We start from the raw sequence: 26,720 nt of genomic DNA on the forward strand, positions 1-26,720 counted from the left end.
GTCTCTCTTCAAAAGATCACGTCTTGTCGCCGGAGCAAAAGTCTCGTCCCAAGATATTTTTTTTATAATAGAGAGAAACATTCTTATGAAAACGTCCCTCGTGCTGCTCACTCTTACCTCGTCGCTGTAAAAGTAGCGCCCCTCAGGACCTGAAATCGGGTAGCCTTTTGCCCAGTTGGTATAAAACACACCTTTGCCTTCCGTCCACAGATATCTCATCTCCCGATTTATATCATTAAGTCCAATCCAAAAGTTTATAGTAAGGCCCACAAGTTGAACTGCAAGAAATGCTAAAATATAGAGGGAACAAGAATGAGAAAATGTCACAATTTCAATTTCATAACCTGCTTATTCCTGAACAGGGTGGCAGGGTGTGCTAGAGACCATCCCGGCTAGCAAAGGGTTCAAGGCAGAAACACACCCTGGACAGGGCGCCAGTCCATCACGGGACAGACACACAAACTCACACACTTGAGCCAATATTAATGTCACCAATGCACCTAACCTTCATGTCTTTGGGCTTCAGAAGGAAACCCACGCTTGCGCCACGGGGAGAACCTGCAAACTCCATGCATGGACGTGAACCCTGGTCTCCTTCCTGCGAGGCAGCAGTGCCACCACTGCGCCACCCCCAGAAATTAAATGAAATGCAGAAAATGTAGAGGAGAAGTTGAGATATGTCCTGCTTAGATCACAGCTGACTTAAGCAGGTGATGTTCACACCAGTTAATTAGCCCACACTGCCAGTCAAATGCCCACCTGGAGCTTTAGGTGCAAAGAATGGACGTCACCCCTCAGTGTCCATAGTGGGTAGTCAGTATTTTTAGACTTTGATGACTTGTGTGGTCTCCCTCATACCAGCTCACTCTTACCTCGTCACTCTCTGTTCCCAGAGTGTGTGCCCCTTCAGTAGCAGAAACCTGGGGGTTTAAGGAGTGCGCTGGCCTTGGTCTACAGAGCGTGCCCTCTTTTCCTTTCATAAATGGCACCCAGCGAGCACGAGAGCCCACTTAATATCATCAGTGTTCGACGGTCAGTGAGAGGGGTGGGTTTGAGGGCATGCCCCTTTACTTTAATAAATGCCCACCTATATCACCTCCTGGATTGACTGGCTTTGCCACCCCAGGTGGTTTGTTGTAATGGCAGAGAAATCTGCACGAAAATATGAGATTACACGTTTTACTCAACCTTTGCTATAAAATATATGGGGTCAGGTTCTGCACTTCTTGGTATTTGAAATTTCATTTTAGATGCAAAAATGAAAAAAGGAAAATGAAAGGAATTTTCAGAAAAAGTACAAGTACACGGACCAATAAGGTATTTTTTAATTCTGTGGTAACAAATAGCAGTCATAAACTTAAAAATGACATATACTTTGTGGATTATTTTGTGATTCAAATAATGAAAGTGTAATAGCTCACAAACAACAAAACAGATGCATTTTCGTTGTCTGAAACCGGAGGTACTTCTTCTTCTTCTGCGCGATTTTTGACGACCCGTGCGAACAGTCCTCCTCCTCCTCACAACACATCAATCGACGGCCTTGTATGGACCATTACGTTGTTTTTCGGAACAGTAAAAAAGTGACACTCCGGGACGAGGACATGACTGCAGAAAAACTGAGTCGCATCTTTCAGGTAAAAGTACAAGCTTTGCAAACTTTGCTTCATTGATGTAGAAGTTCTTTAATGAACGTTATTGATGTTACTTACTGCGAAATAAATAAAGGGCGTTTTCTCGTTCTCGTTTCTTGCGTTTTTCTTTTCTGATGTGCGACAGAACAAAAGGAAAAAAGTAATCGTTTTGCATTTTTAATTTTTCCCTTTTAAGTTGAAAATTAAATAAGTGTTGTGGCAGGAGGCTGGGGGTCAGACCCAGCCGGGACGCCTGGAAGGACCGGAAGGGGATCTATATGTCCCCTGGGCCACGAGGGGGCAACCGCCCTGGATAGCAAGGGGACCTCGGGGAAGTAGCAGGGAGGCTCAATCCCGTGGGGGCCCGTGGCTACCACCGGGGGGCGCCCCAAGCCTCATAAAGCCCGGGAGAGCTACACTTCCGCCACACCTGGGAAGATGGAGGAAGGACCTTCCAGCTGTTATATCTATGGACAATAATATTGTACCAATAAAAAAAGAAGAAGACGAGACAGGCTATAAGTAATACACTTTAACAGGTCCTTTACTAAGATCGTTTTCCAGAGTACACGTTACACAGTCTTATATTTTAAATCACTTCCTCTAAGCTCCCCAATACCCATAATTCCTTATTACTACGGAATCCCCAAAGGTCCAGACTATAATATACTACACCAGCAATGTCCGGAGTGCTTCCGGGTACTCATGCGGCACTTCTGACACACCAGGAAGTGCCGCCGGAAGAGCACATCTGGGTGATTATAAAGGGGGCCGCCTTCCTACAGTCGGGGAGCTGGAGGTGGACAAAGGAAGAGTGGCGGCACATGGGCATTGAATGCCCGTAGAAGGGTGTTGTGGGGCAGGAAGCACTGTGTGTGTGCGGGACTTGGGTTTTGGGACCCTAGGAACAATAAACGTGTGTGTGTTTTAGACCTGCCGGTGTCCATTTGGTTCGTGTCCAGGCTGGTGTCTCATTTTCTTTTTTAAATGATATTTTCTGAAACAAAATTTCAAATACCAAAAAAGTACACGGACCCTACCCATAATCCATCCTAATGTTTGGAACGGATAATTCATTTAACACCTTCATAGTTTATCACAACAGCACATTCATAAATGGTATTGGAGGATGGATGAACTGCACAAGGAATATCCGCAACTATTCTAATTCAGAACCTCAGTGCATTTATTAAACTAAGAATACGGAATCAAAGCAAAACCAAACTTACAAGAGGTGCACGTTATTTGATATCTGATACAGAAAAGGTGACAAATCCCCACAAATGATTTCGTTTTAATTTGGCTTGTCTGACCACTACAAAAGGAGAACTTTTTCTTTTTTTATTATTTAAGCAAATGGGTTCAAAAATCCCTTTGTCATTTACTTCTGCGACTGGCAGAGCTGCCTCAGGTTCTCTCAGGAGAGTGTTAATGAGAAAAAATTCAAAAAATGGTTTTGTGTTGACCACTTGTGGACCATCGGGTAGCCTTTGTAGACGCTGCTTGTAAACGTTTAAAGTGTTTCCTGGAGTTTGTGCTCATGTGGCCACATTAAGTGTGTTCAGGCAGCATGATTGGCTGCATTGCACTGCTGCCACACGATTGGCTGATGAAATATCCATCCATCCATTATCCAACCCGCTGAATCTAAACACAGGGTCACGGGGGTCTGCTGGAGCCAATCCCAGCCAACACAGAGCGCAAGGCAGGAACCAATCCCGGGCAGGGTGCCAACCCACCGCAGGCCGATGAAATATTTACATGGATAAGCAGGAGTGTCTGAGGCCTTCCCAAGAATTTGCTCAGTCAGTTTACACAAACCGTTGGCACTCCTAAGGGCACAATGTGGAGGGGACCAACATCAAGCACCATGTGAAACATCTCAATCTATCTATCCATTATCCAACCTGCTATATCCTAACTACAGGGTCACGGGGGTCTGCTGGAGCCAATCCCAGCCAACACAGGGTGCAAGGCAGGAAACAAACCCTGGGCAGGGCGCCAGCCCACCGCAGTGTGAAACATCTCACGAGGGTAAAATAATGCATGTTGGGTAAAAAGGGGGACAAGTCAAACAAGGCCATTCATTCAAACTCAACTCTACCACTAAGAGGTGGATCTGCCGTCGAGGTTCTCTGAATGTGTGCACAGGGGGGCTGTGACAGCATGGGATCTTTAAGCATCCCCTGGCACAAAAAAAATGATTGAGTATCTACGTACCAAAAGTCACACTCAAGTAAGTTAAATCCATTTATTATTTCGACGAAATTTTTTTCAAACATTGGAGCAATCTAGATGAGTCATTCAGCCCAACAAAGCTCGCCAGTCCCATCCACTGAACTCCTCCAAATTAACATAATAAAATGTCCAATGCCTGGATCAGGTGTTGTGGTGCCAACTCAATCATATTTGCTTGGATCTGGCAGAAGTTATTAGAACATTAGAACAGTGTGGACAAGAGCAGGCCATTCAGCCCAACAAAGCTCACCAGTGCCATCCACTTAACTCGTCCAAAATAACATCAAGTCGAGTTCCGAAGGTCCCTGAAGTCTCACTCTCTACCACACTACTTGGTCTCGTATTCCAAGTGTCTGTGGTTCGCAGTGAGAAGAAAAATTTCCTAATGTTTGTGCAAAATTCACCTTAACAAGTTTCCAACTGTGTCCCCGTGTTCATTTTAAAATAGAAATGACTAAGGGGGAGTCCCAAACCTATCCAAGTTGGTGGAGTTCAAGTATCTCAGGGTCTTGTTCACGAGTGAGGGAAGAATGGAGCGGGAGATCGACAGGCGGCGTCCGCAGTGATGCGGGCTCTGCATCGGTCTGTCGTGGTGAAAAAGGAGCTGAGCCGAAAGGCAAAGCTCTCAATTTATCGGTCGATCTACGCTTCTACCCTCACCTATGGTCATGAGCTGTGGATAGTGACTGAAAGAACGAGATCGCAAATACAAGCTGAAATGAGTTTCCTCCACAGGGTGTCTGGGCTTTCCCTTAAAGACAGGGTGAGAAGCTCAGAGTAGAGCCATTGCTCCTCCACATCAAGAGGAGTCAGATGAGGTGGCTCCTGGACGCTTCCCTGGTGAGTCTAACCGGGAGGAGGCCCCGGGGAAGACCCAGGACACGCTGGAGCGACTATGTCTCCCGGCTGGCCTGGGAACACCTCGGGATTCCCCTGGAAGAGCTAAAAGAAGTGGCCGGGGAGAGGGAAGTCTGGGCATCTCTGCTCAAGCTGCTGCCCCCGCGACCCGATCTCGGATAAGATGGATGAATGGATCAGGGGGAGTCCCAAACCCCACTAACTCAAAGTCTCTGCACGCCAAAATGACCAAGGGGGACAACTCAATGAAACAATTGAGTCTCCACAGGACAAATCCAAGACTGTGAAATACGTACAGCATTACACCACCACATGTCCATGGCTACAAGTAGGATCAACTCTCTGCTAAGGCACTAATTCACCTGAGGGTCTTTGGGGGTTCTTAATCTGGGTTGCTACCAGCATAATGCCTTCTCTGGAATAGCGATACGGAGTGAAAACATAAGCTACAGAACAAGCGAAGGTCAAAGCCGTCAGTCAATCGTGTCTTTCATTGCAGATTGCAAATCACTAACCAGAGACAGAGTCCAAGTATTTGGGCAAATATTTCGGAAACCAAGAAGAGTGAATGACCAAAAGAAGCACGTGAGAAGTTTTAAGTTTCTACTCACAATCTTAGATGACCAGGAATTGTGCGCCCCTTGACCTTTAACTATGGTGACATCACAGCTTGAGTACTCTGGTAGTTTTGCATAGCGACGTGGCTAGCTAAGCCCACAGTATCATCTAGAATCTCCACATGTCTTACTGAAATTGTAACCTGGGTGAATGAAGAGCATCTCAAACTCAACCTTTATGTTATCCCAGTTCGTTCATCTGTTCAGCTTGGCTTACCACTGCTAACGCCTGCCAACCTTGGGGTGGTGACTGATGACCAGCTGTCCTTCACTGACCACGTTGCTACAGTCTCTCAGCCCTGCAGAGACACCCTATACAATACCTGCAAGATCTAAAGGTGTGTGACACATGACTGCTGGTCCAGGCTCTGGTCTTGTCACATCTAAACTACTGCAACACCTTGCTGGCAGGAGCACTGGCACATGTCACCAAACTACTCACAGATGATTCAAAATTCAGCACCATGTCTGATGTTCAACCAGATGAGGTGGGCACATGTCTCTCCTCTTTTCAGATCACTACCCTGGCTTCCTGTAGCAGCATGTGTTAAAATCCTTGACAGAATAGTGAAAGGCTCAACACACATACATATGGAGCCAATTGTAAAGTCCTCTGCTCCTTCAGGTCAGCGTCTGGGGATGCCACCTCTCCGTGGTATCAAATCTCTTTTCATGTGCAGCACCTCCATTTGAACTTCCGACTTCCTCAATGTGTTTAAGAAGCGTTTTGAGACCCCCTTAATTCTGTGAATTTCTAACTCATTAGCTTTTTCTAACCTACACTTAGGAAGTTTATCTCGCTGACGTTATGTTTTGAACTGGAAATCCATTCTGTCACCTTGTCCTATCACATTTGTTCCCAAACAGTCCCCAGACTGACACTACTCAATTAGGTTGGTTTCTTCTGTAAGTCCATTTGGATAAAAGTGTCTGCTAAGAAAATAAATGGAAGTGCAAATGTAAAATGGCGTTCTGATAAGACATGCATGGGAAAGGCACAATGGAAATAAAATGTATTATTATTATTATGATTACTACATCAAATATTGTAACAATTGTTTACAGCACAGAACAAACTTTAAAATGGAATCTCTATATACCGAAACCCCCAAAGAGATACCAAAAGCATGAAATAAATGCTAAACGAATGCATAAAAAAATGGAAGAAAGAGACAGAATCAGAAGAAGAAGGCGGTGTGTGCTGACAGTTTCTCATGAGCCTCAGTACCTTGTTCTCTGGTGTCAGATATCGTTGCTAAATTTCCATTTCACTTATGCATTGATTTCTTGCATCTTGCCAGTTCTTCTTCTCCTCTCCATCATTGACTCCATATAATCGGAAGCACTGCAAAGTCCAAAATGAAGCCATATTAGCCATATAGGTCACTGTCCCCAATGTGACAACTTATGCCATGAAATTCCTATGTATTTTAGTTTGGAGAGACCAGTCCATACAAGGTGAGGATTGTGCTGTAATACTGAGGAATGCCCAGTAGGTGGCGGGTGCCCAGTTGCCCGAGGTCTCCAGGGTTGTGACTGTGTCAGAGTTTCCCAATTATAATCAACAGTGTGCTCCCCAGGAGTTCATCACTGATGCTGCTGACTGAGCTTTTGTTACCTTCTCTTTTGTTTTGTATCATCTATATGTTTTATTGTTATAGTTGTCAGTTTTACATTATTATTTTTTCATCCTTTTATATTATGTTCGTTTATTTTATTTAATATTCCTGTACTGTATCTTTAAATGCGATTTCATTCCCTGGACTTTGTGGGTGGAGCCCCAGGAGGTGGGGCCACCCTGATGTCACTGCTGCTGACTCCTCCCACTGCCTTATTCTGGGAGCCTGGAGTGAGAGACGCCGCCAGTGGACCAGTAGGAGTCATTCACTGGGAGTTCTGGGAGTTTTGTTTTCTTTTGATATTTTCTAGTTTTGGATTTTGCTTGCAGATTTTGCACTGGGACTTGGATTGTCTGTGTTGGCGAATCCTTTTTAGGTCTTTTGGTTCTTTTGAGCACTTTTCTACATTTTTCTATTACTTTATTAATAAATATTGTCCTTTATAAGGATTCTTGTCTGTATAGGGTCTTGTCTTCATGGTTTCTCTCTCTCTTGTAAAGCAAACTTTTGTGTTTTCTGGGACTTTTAAAGTTTTTTTTTTTTGTAGCTTCAGTGCCAGCTTCTCATTTTGGGGCCTGCTAGGTTAGAAGCCAGCACGTAGCTGTTGGCACCAAGCTGGTCTGAAGTGAGTCTCTTCTGGGCTGACCAGGGAAGGCATCTGGCCCACTTCATGGTCATTGTGGGAGCATCAAACCCCTTTTGGCTTTGTTTGTAACTCCAGCTGATAACACCTGTGTGGTCAACCGGCCATATCTGAACAATAATGTTAGTGGGCATTCACCGTTATAATCCTTTGGTATTAATTGGCTTAGAGTTGCTTGTTTAAATTAATCTGTACTTCATGCGTGAGCATTATGTAAATAGTGTAGGACAGGCTGGCATTACCCATTTGGCTAAGCTTTGGCACACAAGTCCTTGTGCCAGACACTCTTAAGTGTCAGTTTTCTTTCCACAGGGCGTCTTTGGGATTCAGCTTTTTGGTGTCATTTGATAAAACTGTCAACCACAAAGTGACACCCAGAGTTGTCTCCTTGATGCACCTTCTTAATACTTGATTTGTCCTGGTACAGTTCTATGTTACTCTTCTTTGCCCTTTTGTATTATTTATCGTGTAGACTTTATTAGAATGCCTCAAATCCCATAGATGTACCAACTGTTTATAAGATATTGTGCTTTAGAACTTCTCTCCACCTTCCCTTCTACACCTACAGCCTCAAACAATTATACAAAGTAAAAGACAAGCAGGAGTTAAATTACAACTTTAAATAATACCCTAAAATAAATTGTACCCTTCCCACTCTGGGTTGTACCCTTCCCACTCTGGAACAAATCTACACCTCCCGAAGCCGCAAAAAAGCAATAGACATTTCGCAGGACTCATCACATCCCGGTCATTGCCTCTTCCAGCTTTTGCCATCGGGCAAGAGATACAGAGCTATGAAAACTAGGACAAACCGCCTTAAAAACAGCTTTTATCCGAAAGCAATCATGGCCCTGAACTCAAAATAAAACTGCTCTATATTATTCTTCCAATGTGCAATATATACCTTAGGTCAACAAGTGCAATTGTATATTTATTACTATTCGGTTGTTATTATATTCTGTCTTTTTGTCATTTTAACCCTTATTCCTCACACTGAGTTGATTGCACCTTCAATTTCGTTGTTCCTTTGTAAAAGTGACAATGACAATAAAGATCTATCTATCTATCTATCTATCTATCTATCTATCTATCTATCTATCTATCTATCTATCTATCTATCTATCTATCTATCTATCTATCTGTCTGTCTGTCTGTCTGTCTGTCTGTCTGTCTGTCTGTCTGTCTGTCTGTCTGTCTGTCTGTCTAATAACAATAAGCAAAGTACATGTGAGCACTGGCAACCATACAACTTGATAAATGCTGAGGTGTAGTTTGAGGTGGCACACAGACTTGTAGTTACTCAAATGTCTCTAGTTAAGTCATCATTTCTAGGCCGCATGCCTGCCTCAATATGGCTGCTGAGTTGTGCTTCTCAGTGTGGTCTTCCTTTCATGGCCATGGTGTGTGAGGGGAAAATGTGACCAAATGTATAGCTTCTCTGTCCAAATCCTTACACCAATAGGGTGTCGTGGTACAGAATGGCTTCTGATTCAAAACCAATCCCAAACAGCCACACTTCAGACCAATGGGGGCACACACTGCCTTCTCACACCTGCCCTCGAGACCATTGGTTGAGTTTAAGCCTGCCAGCCTGGCAGTTGGGTCCACCCTGATGCCACTGCCTTTATCTGGCCGTCGACTGTACTGTATTGATGGTGACAAAGTGGCAATCGATCACATACAGTCATATGAAGAAGTTTATGAACCCCTCTTAATTCTTTGGATTTTTGTTTCTCATTGGCTGAACTTCCTTTTAATATCTGACATGCCTTATGGACACTGTAGGATTTCAGCAGTGACATTAAGTTTATTGGATTAACAGAAAATATGCAATATGCATCATCACAAAATTAGACAGGTGAATAAATGTGGCCACCCCAACAGAGATATGACATCAATACTTAGTTGAGCCTCCTTTTGTCCTCTAGACGCTGTCCTCCTATAGCCTCTGATGAGTGTCTGATTCTGGATGGAGGTATTGTTCACCATTCTTCATACAAAATCTCTCCAGTTCAGTTCAATTTGATGGACAGCCTGCTTCAAATCATCCCATAGATTGTCGATGATATTCAAGTCAGGGGACTGTGACGGCCATTCCAGAACATTGTACTTCTCCCTCTGCATGAATGCCTTTGTAGATTTCCAACTGTGTTTTGGGTCATTGTCTTGTTGGGATATCCAACCCCTGTGTAACTTCAACTCTGTGACTGATGCTTGAACATTATCCTGAAGAATTTGTTGATATTGGGTTGAATTCATCCGACCCTCGACTTTAACAAGGGCCCCAGTCCCCTGAACTAGCCACATAGTCCCACAGCATGATGGAACCTCCACCAAATGTGACAGAAGGTAGCAGGTGTTTTTCTTGGAATGCGGTGTTCTTCTTCCGCCATGCAAAGCGCTTTTTGTTCTGACTAAATAACTCCATTTGTGTCTCATCAGTCCAAGGCACTTTGTTCCAAAATGAATCTGGCTTGTCTAAATGAGCATTGGCATACAACAAGTGACTCTGTTTGTGGCGTGAGTGCAGAAAGGGCTTCTTTCTCATAACCCTGCCATACAGATGTTTGAATTGTAGAATGATGTACAGATACACCATCTGCAGCCAGATGTTCTTGCAGGTCTTTGGAGGTGATCTGTGGTTGTCTGTCACCATGCTCACAATCCTGCTCATATGCCACTCTTGTATTTTCCTTGGCTTGCCAGACCTGCTGGTTTAACAGCAACTGTGCCTGTGGCCTTCCATTTCCTGATTCCATTCCTTACAGTTGAAACTCACAATTTAAACCTCAGAGATGGCTTTCTGTAGCCTTCCCCTAAACCAGGAGATTCAACAATCTTTGTTTTCAGATCTTTGGAGAGTTGCTTTGAGGATCCCATGCTGTCCCTCTTCAGAGGAGAGTCAAAGGGAAGGAAGCACAACTTGTAATTGACCACCTTAAATACCTTTATATCTCATGATTGGACACAGCTGTATATGAAGTTCAAGGCGTAACGAGCTCATCAACCAATCAGCATTGAGCAGTGACAGGCATTCAAATCAGCACAATGACAAGGGGACCCACATTTGTGCACAGCCAGTTTTTCACATTTGATTTAATTTCATACAACTAAATACTGCGTCCTGCAGTGGGTTGGCACCCTGCCCAGGATTGGTTCCCTGCCTTGTGCCCTGTGTTGGCTGGGATTGGCTCCAGCAGACCCCCGTGACCCTCTGTTCAGATTCAGCGGGTTGGAAAATGGATGGATGGGTGGATAAACACTGCGTCACTAAAAATCTTTGTTCAGAAAACACCGCAGTACTCCTAGGAAATGACAGACAGACCACTGATATCATTGTAGTTGAAAGTCAATTATTATGCAGGCTGAGAGGGGGTCCCAAACTTTTTCATATGACTGTAGCTGTAGACTCCTGAAAAGTCACTACTATGGTATGTCTGAAATGTCTGCCATTAAAAAATACAAACAATCAAAGTACACCATAAAATTGATAAAAACATCACAGGTACCTTTTTACCAAATGATATCCAGCCTGGCTGACATCCCCCTTTGGGTGGGAGAGTTGGCGCCATGGTTGTATTCACAAAGGTGTCTTTTCTTTCACATATAGATGGAAACAAAGTCCCACAGTTCATATCATTCCAAAAACCTTTAGAAACATAGAAAATAAAAACAGAAAAGAAGAATAACATTACATTAGTCAAGGGGTCACTGAAGAGCTCGGTGGGTTTATATCTTACACTCTTAAAAATAAAAGTGCCAAAGTGAATGAGCAGGTAGAACCACCCATAAAGGACAAGGAACACAGCAGCATACACACTGACACACAGAAACTAAACAAACAACACTGTACTCATAATGACAAAGAAAACAAACAGCGGGGGGGGTTCCAACATAATGATGCCTGATGTAACAAAATATAAAAGAAAAGTACAGGCTTCAAAAAAACACACACACATACAAAGCCTCCCAATTAAAAGTCCATACCTGTTAGAGTTTGCCTCCCCTCAGGCAGCCTAACCCCAACCCAAAAGGCAAGTTTCAGGCCTGCACAGGTCCAGAAGAATGGGGCCAAGGCTTTTAAAGATCAAAAATGTCAAAGTGGAGGAGAGGATGATCATAAAACCCCTGATCCAAGGACAGCATAAACACAAAATTTGAATATTAATGAAAATCAAGTAATACATTAAAAACAGAGAGGCACAATAAAGGCAGAGTAGGAAAAAATGAACAAGAAAGCAACCACAGCTAAGCAAAAATCCAAAAGCAGATCCTCATAAACAGAACAAAAAAAACAAATTAAACAACAGAAAAATCTAAATAATAACTCCTGTAACAAGGCGCTATATGGGCGCCTGGCCTGACACAGATGGACATGGAGGCACATATAAAATAAATTAACTTTTTACTTCTCTTCACCTGTGTGGCACGTCTTCTCTGTAATCCCCACAGGCACAGCACAGTCCCAAACAACACACAAAGGTAAATCACCACACTCCTCTCTTCCAATGCCAGATCCCTGGCGCATAAAACGAATGACTTGGAATTACAAGTCGCTGGAAGTCGCTGTGTTTGTGACTGCTGTGTTTTGATTATCACTGACACCTGGCTTCACCCGGGGAGACCCGATGCTAGCATGTAGCTCCGCTGGGACAGGACAAAGGAATCCGGTAAGAGCAGGGGAGGGGGGCTCTGTATGTAAGTGCATGAGAACTGGTGCAACAACGGGACAGTTATAGACAAACACTGTTCCCCTGACCTCAAGTACATGTTTGTAAGATGCTGGCCATTTTTTCTACCGAGAGAGCTAACAGTAGTGATCGTCATGGCTGTGTACATTCCACCCAACGCCAATGTAAATACGGCGCTCTCTCTCCTGCTGAACATCACTATTGAACAGCACCGAGCCCACCCTGACGGTGCTCATATAATTGCAGGAGACTTTAACAAGGCCAACTGGAAGACTGTACTCCTGAAATTTTATCAACATGTTAAGTGTTCTACTAGAGGGGAGAACACTCTGGACCATGTTTACCCGACATCAAGCACGCGTACAGAGCCATACCCCTCCCCGAACTCGGCCAGTCCGACCATCTTTCTCTCCTGCTCTCCCCAGTCTACACCCCCCTCAGACGCAGTGCCAGGCCCACCATAAAGACTGTTACAACCTGGCCTGAAAATGCACTCTCCAAACTACAGGACTACTTCAAACAGACGGACTGGGACATATTTGAACACCAAGAGCTGGAAACATTCACAGGAACAGTACTGGACCATACCAGGTTCTGCAACGGAAATGTGACTGTGGACAACAACAATCGGGTTTTCCCAAACCAGAAACCCTGGATGACCAGCCAGGTCCGTACGCTCCTCAGAGCCTGCGACGCTGCCTTCAGGTCAGGTGACAGAGCTCTGTAGAGGGCTGCCCGAGCCACTCTGGAAAGTGGAATTAAAAAAGCCAAGACGGACCATAAGAGGAGCACAGAGTCCCACTTGTCCAGCCACAATACACGGGAGGTGTGGCAGGGAATACAAAACATCACCAACATAAGGAGATTGGAGAGCGCCGCTAGCAGAGGAGCTGAACTGCTTCTTTGCTCGCTTTGAATCATCACGACAGCAGCACTCACCTGCTCCCCGGGTTCCTGCACCACTCCACTCACTGTAAAGGGGCACAATGTCAGACGGGTGCTCCTGGCAGTGAACCCCAAGAAGGCTGCCGGCCCAGATGGAGTGCCTGGTAGGGTGCTCAAAGCGTGTGCCCACCAGCTCACCCTTATCTTCACCAAAATCTTCAACCTCTCCCTAGCCCAGGCAGCCATTCCGTCCTGCCTAAAATCAGCCACAATCATACCAGTGCCGAAGAAGTCTCCCATCACCAGCCTAAGTGATTATAGCCCTGTGGCCCTCACTCCGGTAATCATGAAGTGCTTCGAGAGACTTGTTCTCCAGCACATCAAGGACTATCTCCCCCAAGACTTCGATCCCTACCAATTGGCATATCGCGCGAACAGATCCACAGAAGACCACTCTGTGCTGAGCCATCTGGAGCAGCAGCAGAGCTATGACCGGATGCTCTTTGTGGATTACAGCTCAGCTTTCAATCCAATCATTCCTGACATTCTCATCACCAAACTGGTCACTCTTGGCCTCCCCCCTCTCACATGTGTCTGGAGAAAAGACTTTCTTACCAACCGGCTCCAGACTGTGAGACTCGGCTCCCACCACTCCTCCCTTCGCACACTGAACACCGGTACCCCACAAGGCTGTGTGCTGAGCCCCCTTCTGTACTGTCTCTACACCATTTGTTTATTTACTTGTTGTGTTCTATATGTACAGTATGTCTGCACTGGAGGAGCTGCTTTTAGTCTCGTTGTACATGAGTATAGTGACAATAAAAGGCATTCTGTTCTATTCTATTCCACCACCACTCCTCCAAGCTTTGTCCTCCTCCATCCGACTCTGGCCGCTGAGTGGTGGTTGCTGGCCCCTTTTATTGGGCACCTGGCAGTGCTCCATGTGTTTGATTACTGACATCCGGCTTCACTTCCAGGTGTGGCGAAATCAACGCTCCTGCTGCAGCACCCCCTGGCAGCGCCTGCGGAACCCAAGAGGGCTGCACAGAACTCCAACCATCATTAAGTTCAAGGCGCCGCTGCAAATCAGGGAGGCTGCCATCTAGCGTCCAGGGGGAGATACTGGGTTTCCCATCCTTGCTCCCCCAGAAGATATGTAGCAGGGGCGTCCCAAACCAGGCATGGGCCCCGGCCACCTGCCACACTCCACAGCCCTCAAACAATGAGACTGTGAAGGACCTTCAGCCAGAACACATGGGCTTAGGGTGGTCCTTCAGGCATGACATCACGGTGGCTCCACCCACTGCACACGAGGCATATAGTAAAAGGTACGGTATTTATATTCTATAGATCTACAGTATATATCTATTTAAACACATCTGCTAGTAAGCTGAAGATGAAGAGCAACTTCATATAAACAAAAGTCCTGAGGCTGCGTCCTGTCGCTTTCACTCCATTTGCATGTATAACTTTATTTGGTTAATGTTCTTGATTTTGAGGATTCACACTTTATGGTTACTGTTTGATTTGTAAGAATTTATTTTTTAATAACCTTTGTAATGTGACACTCCCAGAAGGTTCTGTTGTGATTCCGACGCCACCTTTAGGACGACATAAGCAAGGCAGAGTCGAGGACATTGGCCAAAGACCCTTTGGCAGATCAACGCTGAATCTTTGAAGAATTTTCACATTTTTTTTTTTTTAGTTTCAGCTCATGAAAGGCCCCAGTTAAGTTTTTCTGGTTCACTAATAATTTACTAATAATAATTCTTCTATATATTTTTGGATATTTAATGATAAACACTCACCCATTCCTTTATACATGGTGACACAGTTTTCATCATTATTTGCAAAATTCGGCTCATGCATCTCCCAAGCCACATATGTTAAGGGCGACCCATCGATCCACCTTAAAGGAATAAAAGACGTCAAGGACTAGAAGACGTTGAAGGAGCCACCATACTTGTTAAGACATCCAAGACACCCAAGTACCAGTCAAAAGTTTGGGGTCACCCAGAAATGATCAAAATGGCCACATTTTATTAATAAGATACTATGATTTAAAAATAAAGCCAAGACATGAGTAGTGCTTCTAACGGCTATTACTGCTTGAAATTACTCATTTTTAATTCATCATTCAAATATGGCTACAAAGCCCCATTTTCTTCAGTGTCCTAATGGTCAGCTCCCTCAGCTTATCCTTAATTATCCACGTGTTACTGCTGATTGGTTATTAGAGAAACCTTTGCCATTGCATTCCCACCGCTGACACCTGCTATTCTGATCACTTGGGTCACAAGGTGCCAGCATTCCTAAAGTTCAGCTTTGGATTCAGAAATGGTCAAAGTGAAGCGGCTTTCTCTAGAAACATGTCAGGCTGTGTTTTTATTTTCCATGTGACGTCTTACCAAGAAAATGAGGATTTCATACAAAGGTGTCTGTTATTATCTTGAGAGAAGATGGCAGACTGGGGCTGACCAGGAGAGAAAAAGAAGTGGGAGGCACAACTGCATGAGAGGAGGACATCAGAGTGTGGAATGTGAGGAACAAACATCTCTTTCAGGTCCTCATATGGCTTCTTCTTTACACACACACACACAATCCCGGTGTCATGTGCAGCAGAGAAAAAGACGATTCTGCAAAGCAGGCCTCAGAAGAAGAGTTTCAAATGTGAAATAAAAAGAAAAGATTAAAATGAGCAAAAGAACACAGACATTGGACAGAAGATGACTGGGAAAGGGTGTTATGGTCAGCAACCTGAGGTTGTGTTTTGTCACTTGCAGAGGACACTGGGATTGGGTGTGCATTTAGTGAAGAAGACAACTGAGGACCTGGAAGGCATTTGTTCCACACACTCTACACTCTCTAATGTAGTTGCTCTTCTGGGCCTTCCCCTTCATGGACTCTTCTGGTCAGGTCCATAGTGCCCCCTTCTCTCAGTACAGTAATGGACGCCTTTGTATGGAATCTTCAGTCTCTTGGCCATCTGTTATTTTGGCCATGATTGAACCCAGAACTGAACAGAATGACAGGCCATGTGGCGCTTGTGCAACAACAATTAGCAGATAAACCTGACGAGGTAAGGATGAGCTGAGGGAGTCGACCACTAGGAGACCAAAAGAATGGCTGATGAAAAGGGGGCTTTGTAACCCTCTGTGAGTAACAAGTTAAAGATCAGGCCCTTCAAGGAGAAATCACCATAATACACACTGGCAGCACCTCGGCTGTAGTTTATAAAGCAATTGAATGGCATCTTGATAAATCAAAAACGTGAACTTCTCTTATTTTGAGACCCCTTGTTGCATCCCTCATGATTGTTTTCTTGTGAAAGCCTCATCTATTCAAGAGCTGATGGGGATTTTCTCTATATGTTTTGCAATAATTTACAATATTTATATGCCTTTAAACATATTTTGCAATGATTTATATTATATTTTATTCATATTTAAAATATATTTTGCAAAAAAATTACAATATTTTGTATGTATTTAAAATATATTTTGCAATAATTTACAATATATTTTATTCATATTTGAGATATATTTTGCAATAATTTACAATGTTTTTATGTATTTAAAATATATTTTGCAATAATCTACAGTATATTTTATATGCCTTTAAATATATTTTGCAATAATTTATGTTTTTTATATATTTAAAATATTTTTTGCAATAATCTACAGTATATTTTATATGCCTGTAAATATATTTTATAATAATTTACAATATATTTTATTAATATTTAAAATATATTTTGCAAAAATGTACATAATTTACAATATATTTAATACATATTTAAAATAGTTATTGCAATAATCTACAGTATATTTATATGCCTGTAAATATATTTTACAATAATTTACAGTATATTTTATTAATATTTAAAATATATTTTGCAATAATTTTCAATATATTGTATACATATTTAAAATATATTTGCAATAATTTACGTTTTTTATATATTAAAATATTTTTTGCAATAATCTACAGTATATTTTTTATGCATGTAAATATATTTTACAATAATTAACAATATATTTTATTAATATTTTAAATATATTTTGTAATAATTTACATAATTTACAATATATTTTATACATATTTAAAATATATTTTGCAACAATTTACGTTTTTTTATATATTTAAAATATTTTTTGCAATAATCTACAGTATATTTTATATGCCTTTAAATATATTTTGCAATAATTTACAACATATTTTATTAATATTTAAAATATATTTTGTAATAATTTACATTTTTTTATAAATTAAAATTTTTTTTGTAATAATGTACAGTATATTTTATATGCCTTTAAATATATTTTGCAATAATTTACAACATATTTTATTAATATTTAAAATATATTTTGTAATAATTTACATTTTTTTATAAATTAAAATTTTTTTTGTAATAATGTACAGTATATTTTATATGCCTTTAAATATATTTTGCAATAATTTACAATATATTTTATACATATTTTAAATATATTTTGCAATAATTTCCAATATATTTTCTTTGAATGTAAAACATTTTTTGCAATCTATATAGAAAACACCGTGAGGCTGTTGAAAAGGTGAAACAAGCATCATGGAAGCCTCAAAATAAGTTCACACAAAATAAAAGCATGAGACTTGAATGCTAAAGCTTATAGTTGTTTGCTCAATACACGACATTAAGTTGAAAGTGCAAGTTGCACAAATTTCATAAAAGCTCAGTACAGTGTATGCGTGTTTTTTACAATATGCAAACATATGTAAAGCGTCTCCTGTAACGTGTTGCTCTGCACGTTTACTTCGTTACTTACTTCATCGTCTTATCGAGGCCCACAGTCAAGCCAATGTAATATTCATTTTCTTCACCTCGTGAAATCTTCAAGACAAAGTCCATCAGGTTGAGTTGTGGGTGATGAGGAAGGACGACATGAAATAAAGAAATGAGCACAGATCAGGTAAGAAACTTAAAGACATGATACGGTCAGCGTGTTTGGACTTGTGTGTAACGCAGGCGCAGACTAACTGAGGGCAGACACGCACGGCCCACTCACACTTGGCTGTTGTACGTTTCCAGTGCTTGTCTTTCGCTTTTTGAGTGTTTTTCAAGTTTATTGTGGTTGATCTTCCAGCGCTTTTCAAGCATTTCAAAAGAGCCACCAACACTTGGATCAAGTGACTAAGCAGTGGGGTGGACAGCAGAACTTGAGGGACTTTCAAAACTCAACTTGAGCTTATTTTAAACTAATTAAGTGGACAGCACTGACAAGCTTTGGTGGGCTGAATGGCCTGATCTTGACCAGTCCAGATAGTTCTAATGTCCTAAAAAGAAGCATTTTGCAGAGAACACATTTTTCGGTCCATTAACACTAATCAGTCTTTGCTTGAATGGCAACAGCTACTTGAGTGTTGCTGCTGACCAAGTGCATCCCTTCATGACCACAATCTCCTAATGGCCTACTTCCAGCATGATAAAGCACATTGATTATCCCGACCTCAGTGCTCTCCAGTGGCCCCCTCAGTCACCAGATCTGAATCCAGCAGGACACCATTGAGATGGGGTAGAACAGGAGACTCACAGCATGAACTGATACATCTGCAGAAACTGCCTGATGCCATCATGTCAACGTGGACCAGAATCTCAGAGAAATGTTGGCAACATATTGTGGAGTCCATGCCACCCACCCAGAAGAGAGAGCTAAAGGAGGCCCACCCAGACACCAGTACGGTGGTCCTAAGAATTTTCTCAGTGAGTGTATGTAGCCGTGTGAAACAGCTTTCAATTCTATCCATCCATCCGTCTTTCTAATCTTCTTAGTAAAGATCAGAGCCAAGGCAGGAACACCACCTGGACAAGGCGTTGGTCCATCACACACACACACACATATCAGGTGTTAATAATGATAATTAATGCTAAGTCGTTTCTACTTGAGTTTGATATTTGCATTTCCCCCTGAGGAGTTGTCAGAGGGTGTGAAGAGCGAGTGCCATACGAAAATAAAACAAATTGAGCAACGTCAGTCCTCCTCACCTGAATGGGGAGCCCACGTGGACATTTGGAGAACATGCAGACTCCATTCTGGGGGCACCTGGGCTGTGAATCACAGTCCCCTTGTTGTGAGGCAGCGGCGCTAACCACTGTGCCCCCATGCCGCCCACATTCTGTCCTCTTTCATTGATGTGAATGGTCACGTTACGGTTGGCTGTTACAAACATGGCCAACATTATGGCCGCAGCGTTTTACTCACCTGCTTCCAAAGGAACTTCCTTTCAGATTCACTTTCTATTATGGCAAGATCACCAAAGTTCTTCTGGCAAAATTCTCGTGCTTGTTCCATGGAAAGTTTTTCATTATTAACAAAATAATGAGATCCATTATAGATGAGCCATCCGTGTTCGGTCACATTCCAAGCTGCAAAATGAAATGTACATAAAACAAACGAGAGCAGATTAGAAACATCTTCAGAGCCCAACAGAGCCGAGTCTTCGGTGACGCGACTGACACGCCATGGCGTCCTGCTCTGTGCTCTGTCAGGTGTCAGTCTGCTAACAATGCAAATCAAAAGAGGGGGAATCGTCTTTTTGCGTCAAATAAAAATAAAACCAGAAATATGACGTGTTGACCCACTAACTACGGGGAAAGCCATAAACTTATCGTGACTCCTAATAATAATGTATAAGAAACTGGGAAAATGGAAGACAAAACATGGGAGGACAAAGCAAGAGCCTTCTGGGAGCTGAATTTAGTGCTACACCGGGCGGGGACACGTATGGAGGTCCAGCTGAGATGAGCCCACCATAAGGAGAATTCCTATCAAGTCCACTTGCTGTGGTCTCCAGGATGTTCAGCCCCAAAGAAATCCCATCAGTCAAGAGCAGCGAGTAAAGGCAGCCTTAGAAAAGGGTCATCAACACTGGGACCCCAGCTCATGGCAAGTCTTTGTTCCTTTTTATTTTTTTCATAAAGAATACAGAAATGGCAGGAGGACATCCCCACGTGTGCTTTCTAAATGTTTTCATGTGATACAAGATGTGACAGACTGGACGGGGCAGTCAATCACCTTCAGCCAATCCGAGTCACTGTGAGTGACAGGTGTGACCAAATATACGCCGTCACAGATCCTTCTAGGACACAAACACTTTGCACAAAGGCAGAACTTATTATTCTTCTTATCTTTCATAATTCATTTTATACTTTAGTACCAGTGGCAGTATTTTTTTAAATAAAATTCACGTTTTTAACAATGGGTGTCACAATGTCTTCTTCACAGATCCAGCATCCTTGGTGTGAATCTGAGACCTGGTTAAAAAGCCCACATGGCTGCCTGATGTCCCGGCATATGTGCCATCGAGTCAGGGCTCTGTACCTCTTGTTGTTTTATTTGTTTCTTTTTTGTTGCTTTTTGTAAATTATTTTGTGCCTTATGTTGTCAGATATGTTACTGTTTTCTTTCTTTTTGTAATGTATTGCTCTTTAATTAGAATTGTCTTGTTTGATGTTCATTTTGTATTGTTATCATTTTTAATTCTATTTATGCTATTCACTGTATCTTCTATTTGGAGCCTTTGGAGCGGGTGCCCTGGACACAGCAGCTGCTGCCACCACAGTAGGTGGCCAACATGAAGGCCTGTGACGTCTTCTATCTGTACTGCACGGCTCCCCTTTGTTCTGAATTTTCCCTTGGGATTAATAAAGTATCTATCTATCTATCTATCTATCTATCTATCTATCTATCTATCTATCTATCTATCTATCTATCTATCTATCTATCTATCTATCTATCTATCTATCTATCTATCTATCTATTATATAGTGCCTTTCACATATCTATCTATCTATCTATCTATCTATCTATCTATCTATCTATCTATCTATCTATCTATCTATCTATCTATCTATCTATCTATCTATCTATCTATCTATCTATCTATCTATCTATCTATTATATAGTGCCTTTCACATATCTATCTATCTATCTATCTATCTATCTATCTATCTATCTATCTATCTATCTATCTATCTATCTATCTATCTATCTATCTATCTATTATATAGTGCCTTTCACATATCTATCTATCTATCTATCTATCTATCTATCTATCTATCTATCTATCTATCTATCTATCTATCTATCTATCTATCTATCTATCTATCTATCTATCTATCTATCTATCCTGCCTACTATACCATAACTATCTATCTTTACAATTCCTTGTGTTTATTCTAAGTTCTCACTTGTGTCAAATAACATCCAGTTTGTGTTTTGTGACTTATGTTTATTTTCTGTATTTCTGTTTTTTTTTGTTAATTGTCTTTGCTATTATTACATCTGTTTATTATATTTAAGTATTTTTGTAGCCATCGTTGTATTTACTATCTGTGTGTTCTTCTGTGTCCTTTCTGTTTTGTGGGAGGAGCACAAAGAGGTGGAGCCACCCTGACATCACAGCTGAAGGGTGGGAGGAGCACCAAGAGGTGGAGCCACCCTGACATCACAGCTGAAGGGCCGCCCCTGGCCAGTAAATTGTGAGACTGAGGAGCAGAACCTCCAGTGACTCATTTACTGATGTTCAAGAGTACATGCAGTATCTTTGAGAGCTCCAGTTTGTGTTTTATCATTTTACATTGCATATTTAAACCTGTCTGCTTGTAAGCCAAACACTTTTTGCTTTATATTGTCTCACTGTGGCTGTGATTGCTGTTTTTATTGTAATTCAAGTCAGACATTTTCTTGGTTTGTAGTATTCTTTCATGTTAATCATTATGGTGTGTATGTTAAAGATGGTTGTTGTTTGCCACATTGTAATATTGGAAAGGTGCTGTAGAAATAAAATGTATTATTATTATTATTACAATTAATATTTATGAATTGAGCTTCTGTAAAAAGAAATTTCCCCAGGGGACAAAAAAAATATCTACCTATCCATTGTAGCAAACGGCTGGGGGTGGTACCCAGCCGGGATGCCCGGAAGGACCGGAGGAGGGATTACGCCTCCTCCAGACCACGAAGGGGCGACCGCCCTGGTGGCTTTGGGGACCACGAGAACAGAGCTTAGAAGCTCAACCCTATAGGGGTCCGTGGTCACCGCCACGGGGCATCCAGATGCCAGGAGAGCCCTGGTCCCTGGACAAAGACCAGGGACACCTGGAGTGCACGGCTGACACTTCCTCCACACCAGGGAGTGCCGGTGTTCTAACGAAACATTCTACCCATCGAAATGATCTACTTACTGATACTACGCATGCGCAGACCAAAATTACACAACTTTTCTCGAAGCTTACCAACTGCTTGTCGATCTGTCCTACCTAGTGTTGAAGTTTGAGGTAAGTGTTACTGTATTTCAGTAATATGTATGCTTTTCTAAGCCTTACTACATTAATGCATTTATTACAGTTTACTGCATAGGTATTTTTAACTGATGACATGGTATAACGTTATAAATTTAATGCTACGACTTACAATAAACGGATGGGTGTAACATATACGGTGTATATACCATTCATGCCAAGTAATCTGTTGCTTTTGTTGACATAGTGTGTAATAAATAAACTGTTAATTTAATGTGCTAATGTTTATTTTGCTTTTTTAAGCTATGGAAAAAAAGTGGGAAGAAATTTATAACTCACAAATGGAGGGCTAATGTGATATGTGCAGTCACTGGGCACATTTTGAATGTGAAAAATAAAATGAAAAAATTGAAATAACATATGTTTGTAAAAAATGTATAGATAAATAATTATTGTTCTTTGGTCTTTGTTGTTGGAGTGTTTTATTGTTCACAAATGTATGTAAATTAAAGCCTTTCTATTCTTCCTATGATGTGCTATTGTTTTATTTGAAATGCCCTCAAATAAGGTGCTTTATGGACCTTAAAAGTTTCACTTAATATGTTCAATAGAAAATATTACACATACTTTATAATGTTGTATGTAATACAGTTGTTGTTTATTTTGTTATACTATACTGTACAGTATATAATGTGTCAGCTTTGCAGTATATTTCAGTCCTTGGAAATGTGTTACTGATGTACCCATATGCATTATAAAGGTAGGATGTTTCGATAAGGTAGCACCAATCGATAGATATATCTGTCGAAATAAACTACGGTAGGATACTTCGACAAAGTAGGACAAATCGTCAGAACACCGGCTGAAGATCACTGGGAGGCACCTGAAGCACATCCGGGTGAAGATAAGAGGGGCCGCCTCCCTCCATTCGATGGGTGGAGTCGGGAGGAAGAGGACGGAGCTCGGAGGAGAGGAGTGGAGGCGGTCAGGAGAGGAGAAAGGCATTGAGAGAGGCCTGGACTGAGGGTGTTTGGTATAATATTGTACAGAATGAATAAATGTGTGTTTGGGTGCAAACCAGCGGTGTCCGTCTGTCTGCGTCTGGGCCAGTCTCCACACCGTCTATCTATAATATAAACCCTTTCAGCTCTTTATGCACAAGTAAATCTACTATTTAGAGCCTTTTATATGTGTTTATAAATGTATCTATTATATATTGCCTTTCATAAAAACAATGTATGTTATTTTATATAGCACCTTTGCTCATTTTGCAATAGGACACATTTCCGCAATTGTGGATTTTCTCTTTTCTAAGAGCAGATCAGCATTCCTGAGACCTTCACTTTTCTTTATTTTCAGATATTGTATGATGGACACCAGTTGTTTTGGCTCATTTTTGTATCTTATTATTGTTTGGCTGCTAAGTATGGAAAAAGAAACAATTAAGGGAGCAGAGTCTTCAAGAGCAAGTCAAATAAAATGAATGGAAAAGGAGTTAATTAGCAGCAAAAACAGGTCACTAATTAAGAAAAGGGTTAGAATGAAAACCTGCAGCCACGGTGGCCCTCCAGGACTGGAGTTGGGCACCCCTGAGATAACTGACGCAATTAGTGCTTTGTTCTGTACACAGGGTCTGATGAATGGCTGTTTGGATTCATCACGAATGTAATGGCGATAAGGCCCTCGTGATTGTGTTCACCGTCACTGCGGCACTGCTGATTGTAAACGGATCGGCAGGACATGGACATGAATACAGTACCTGGCTGAGAAGCTGTTGGAGCGGGCAGCAGTGGGTCACCTGTCACAGAAAGAGAAAACACATTTAATAATAATATTAATAATAATAATAAGTTTTATTTATGTTAGCACCTTTCAAAAACAAAACATTCTCAAAACGCCTCCTCCAGACCACGAAGGGGTGACCGCCCTGGTGGTTTTGTGGACCACGTATCCAAAGAGACTAAAAGCTCTGTATTTCATTTGTTATATAATAAAAATATTTCAAGATCCAGAGCACTTTTGATGAAAGTTTCTACTTATAGGTTTATGGAATAGCATTGATTATTTTTCATTTCATGTTAACCGCCTGCCCTTTCTCTCCCGTCTTCTTTTTCTTTTCTGTTTCGTCTCCATTCTGTCCTGCACAGGCTCCTAGTTTATACTCGAGCTGGCGTCTTAACCCCTTGTAGATGATTGTTGCAAAATTGATTCAAACTGAATGCAGCCGCGGTGGCATATGTATCCCGCCAATGCTGGTTGATGCGTATTCGATACGCACCAAGGAATGTATTGGAAGCACTGGTCATGCCATCTAGCAGTCGTCATGGAAACTGCACCAGCCAGATGGAAGCAAAGTGTCAGGGTGGCCGTGCACGTGGATTTTGGCTGCTAATTTCGTGAAATTGTCTAAATTTGAGGTAAGCTGTGCTAAGAAAAAATACATGCCAGCTTACTGTTTGCTTGTGTTCTATATTCAAATGATCAGTCTCTACTTAATGTCGCATCTGCTTGACAGCAAAAACACAAATTATTTCTTTTTTTATATGATTGGAAATAAATTTAGGCAACAAGGGGTTAATTACAATCCCCTGAGTGCTAATGAGGAATCCGGCTGAACTAACCTGATTGGCATGTGCATGAGTGATCAGCCAGGCTCCCCATCAACACCTTGGGGCGGCTCAGCCATCTATGCCCACCCTGAGCCTCAGCCCACCAATTTTATTTAACACAGCCGACAGACCCCTAAATACGATTTACCTCACTAGTCAAAGTTACACTTTACATATACAGTTGGCTGCAGGAACATTTTGCAAAAAAATTGTAGTGGAAGTAAAACAGGACCCCCAGCCTTAGTCCTCCTAACAAACAAATGGAGGTCACCTGCACTGTCAGGTAGAGCAGTGAAGAGTAAAACAAATGAAGACCCGTCTGGTAAAGAGGAACTTACAGCCTGGGGTTTATGCCAATGGCTGTTATGGTGGTCCGGGCCAGTGCAATGGGTTTAAATGGACTCAGTTTCATAAATATAATAAGCACCTTTGCGGAGTTCACAAAACCAGTTGTTGTAAGATTCGCAGTGGCGGTCGTTCCATAACATCAGTGTGGACAAGGACATTTCAGCGCAATTCTCTGCCCCGTTGAAGTTGTTCGGTTCTCCATATCCCCAGTTTTCAAAGTTAGTCTACGAGAGAAAACAAAGACACAAGAGGCTCAGTAAATGATGTGATAACTGCAAAGATTCACAAGCAAATGTCCAATGTACTTGTTCTTCCTGAAGTACTTAGTGAGGATTCAAGCAAAATGAGCCCTTTGACTGGCGAACTAGAAAGATTACATTACATTACAAAGATTACATTAAGATGTAATCAATATCCCTGGAAAACCTGCATATTGTAATCTTTCTAGTTAGCCAATCAAAGTGCTCATTTGATGACTGACTTCTCACTACATCCATAATGGCTAACACGGTACAACAATGAAGTACTTCAAAAAAGTAAATGGCGCACAGCCTTCGTTTCAGCCATTACACATTATGGTTTACCTGAGAAGTTCCAGACTGGCTTCACACCAGTCATAATGGGTGTCGTGAAGGCCATTAGAATGTCTTTGGAGGATGAAATGCTTCAGTAGTTATGTTGTTAGATTTCAGCTCAGCCTTCAACACCACTCACCACCAGTCACCTCAAATCGATTTCTTCCTGTACAGCAGCGGTTCTCAAAATGTGAGGCGCATAATTTCGCTATTTGTAGGAAAATTTTAAACTTGTAGCGGTGTATCGGCAGCAAAAAAATATAGGAGTACATTTTATTAGGGTTTCAAAAAAACGTTACGGGGGGTGCGATTAAAACTGTTATGAAAACTCGGGTCTCAAATACTTAAAGGTTGAGAAACACTGCTGTACAGTAATGTGCTGACAGAGCTCCGTCAATATCGTCAGAAGTTAGATAGATAGATAGATAGATAGATAGATAGATAGATAGATAGATAGATAGATAGATAGATAGATAGATAGATAGATAGATAGATAGATAGATAGATATGTGAAAGGCACTATATAATAGATAGATAGATAGATAGATAGATAGATAGATAGATAGATAGATAGATAGATAGATAGATAGATAGATAGATAGATAGATAGATAGATAGATAGATATGTGAAAGGCACTATATAATAGATAGATAGAAAGATAGATAGATAGATAGATAGATAGATAGATAGATAGATAGATAGATAGATAGATAGATAGA

At 41.6% G+C, this 26,720-nt stretch overlaps 1 protein-coding gene across 1 annotated transcript in view; it reads right to left on the reverse strand.

Annotated features, from left to right (window-relative positions):
* mrc1a (mannose receptor, C type 1a) overlaps positions 1–26,720 on the reverse strand; it is a 158,169-nt gene that overhangs the window by 40,241 nt on the left and 91,208 nt on the right. Inside the window, 9 exon segments of the mRNA XM_051929229.1 lie at positions 118–290; positions 6,576–6,614; positions 6,617–6,692; positions 11,119–11,258; positions 14,994–15,094; positions 17,994–18,058; positions 19,428–19,591; positions 24,228–24,266; positions 25,505–25,649. Coding sequence (XP_051785189.1) covers positions 118–290; positions 6,576–6,614; positions 6,617–6,692; positions 11,119–11,258; positions 14,994–15,094; positions 17,994–18,058; positions 19,428–19,591; positions 24,228–24,266; positions 25,505–25,649 — 942 coding nt within the window.

The sequence above is a fragment of the Erpetoichthys calabaricus genome, chromosome 6 (assembly GCF_900747795.2).
Source record: "Erpetoichthys calabaricus chromosome 6, fErpCal1.3, whole genome shotgun sequence".
Taxonomy (NCBI): Eukaryota; Metazoa; Chordata; class Cladistia; order Polypteriformes; family Polypteridae; genus Erpetoichthys; species Erpetoichthys calabaricus.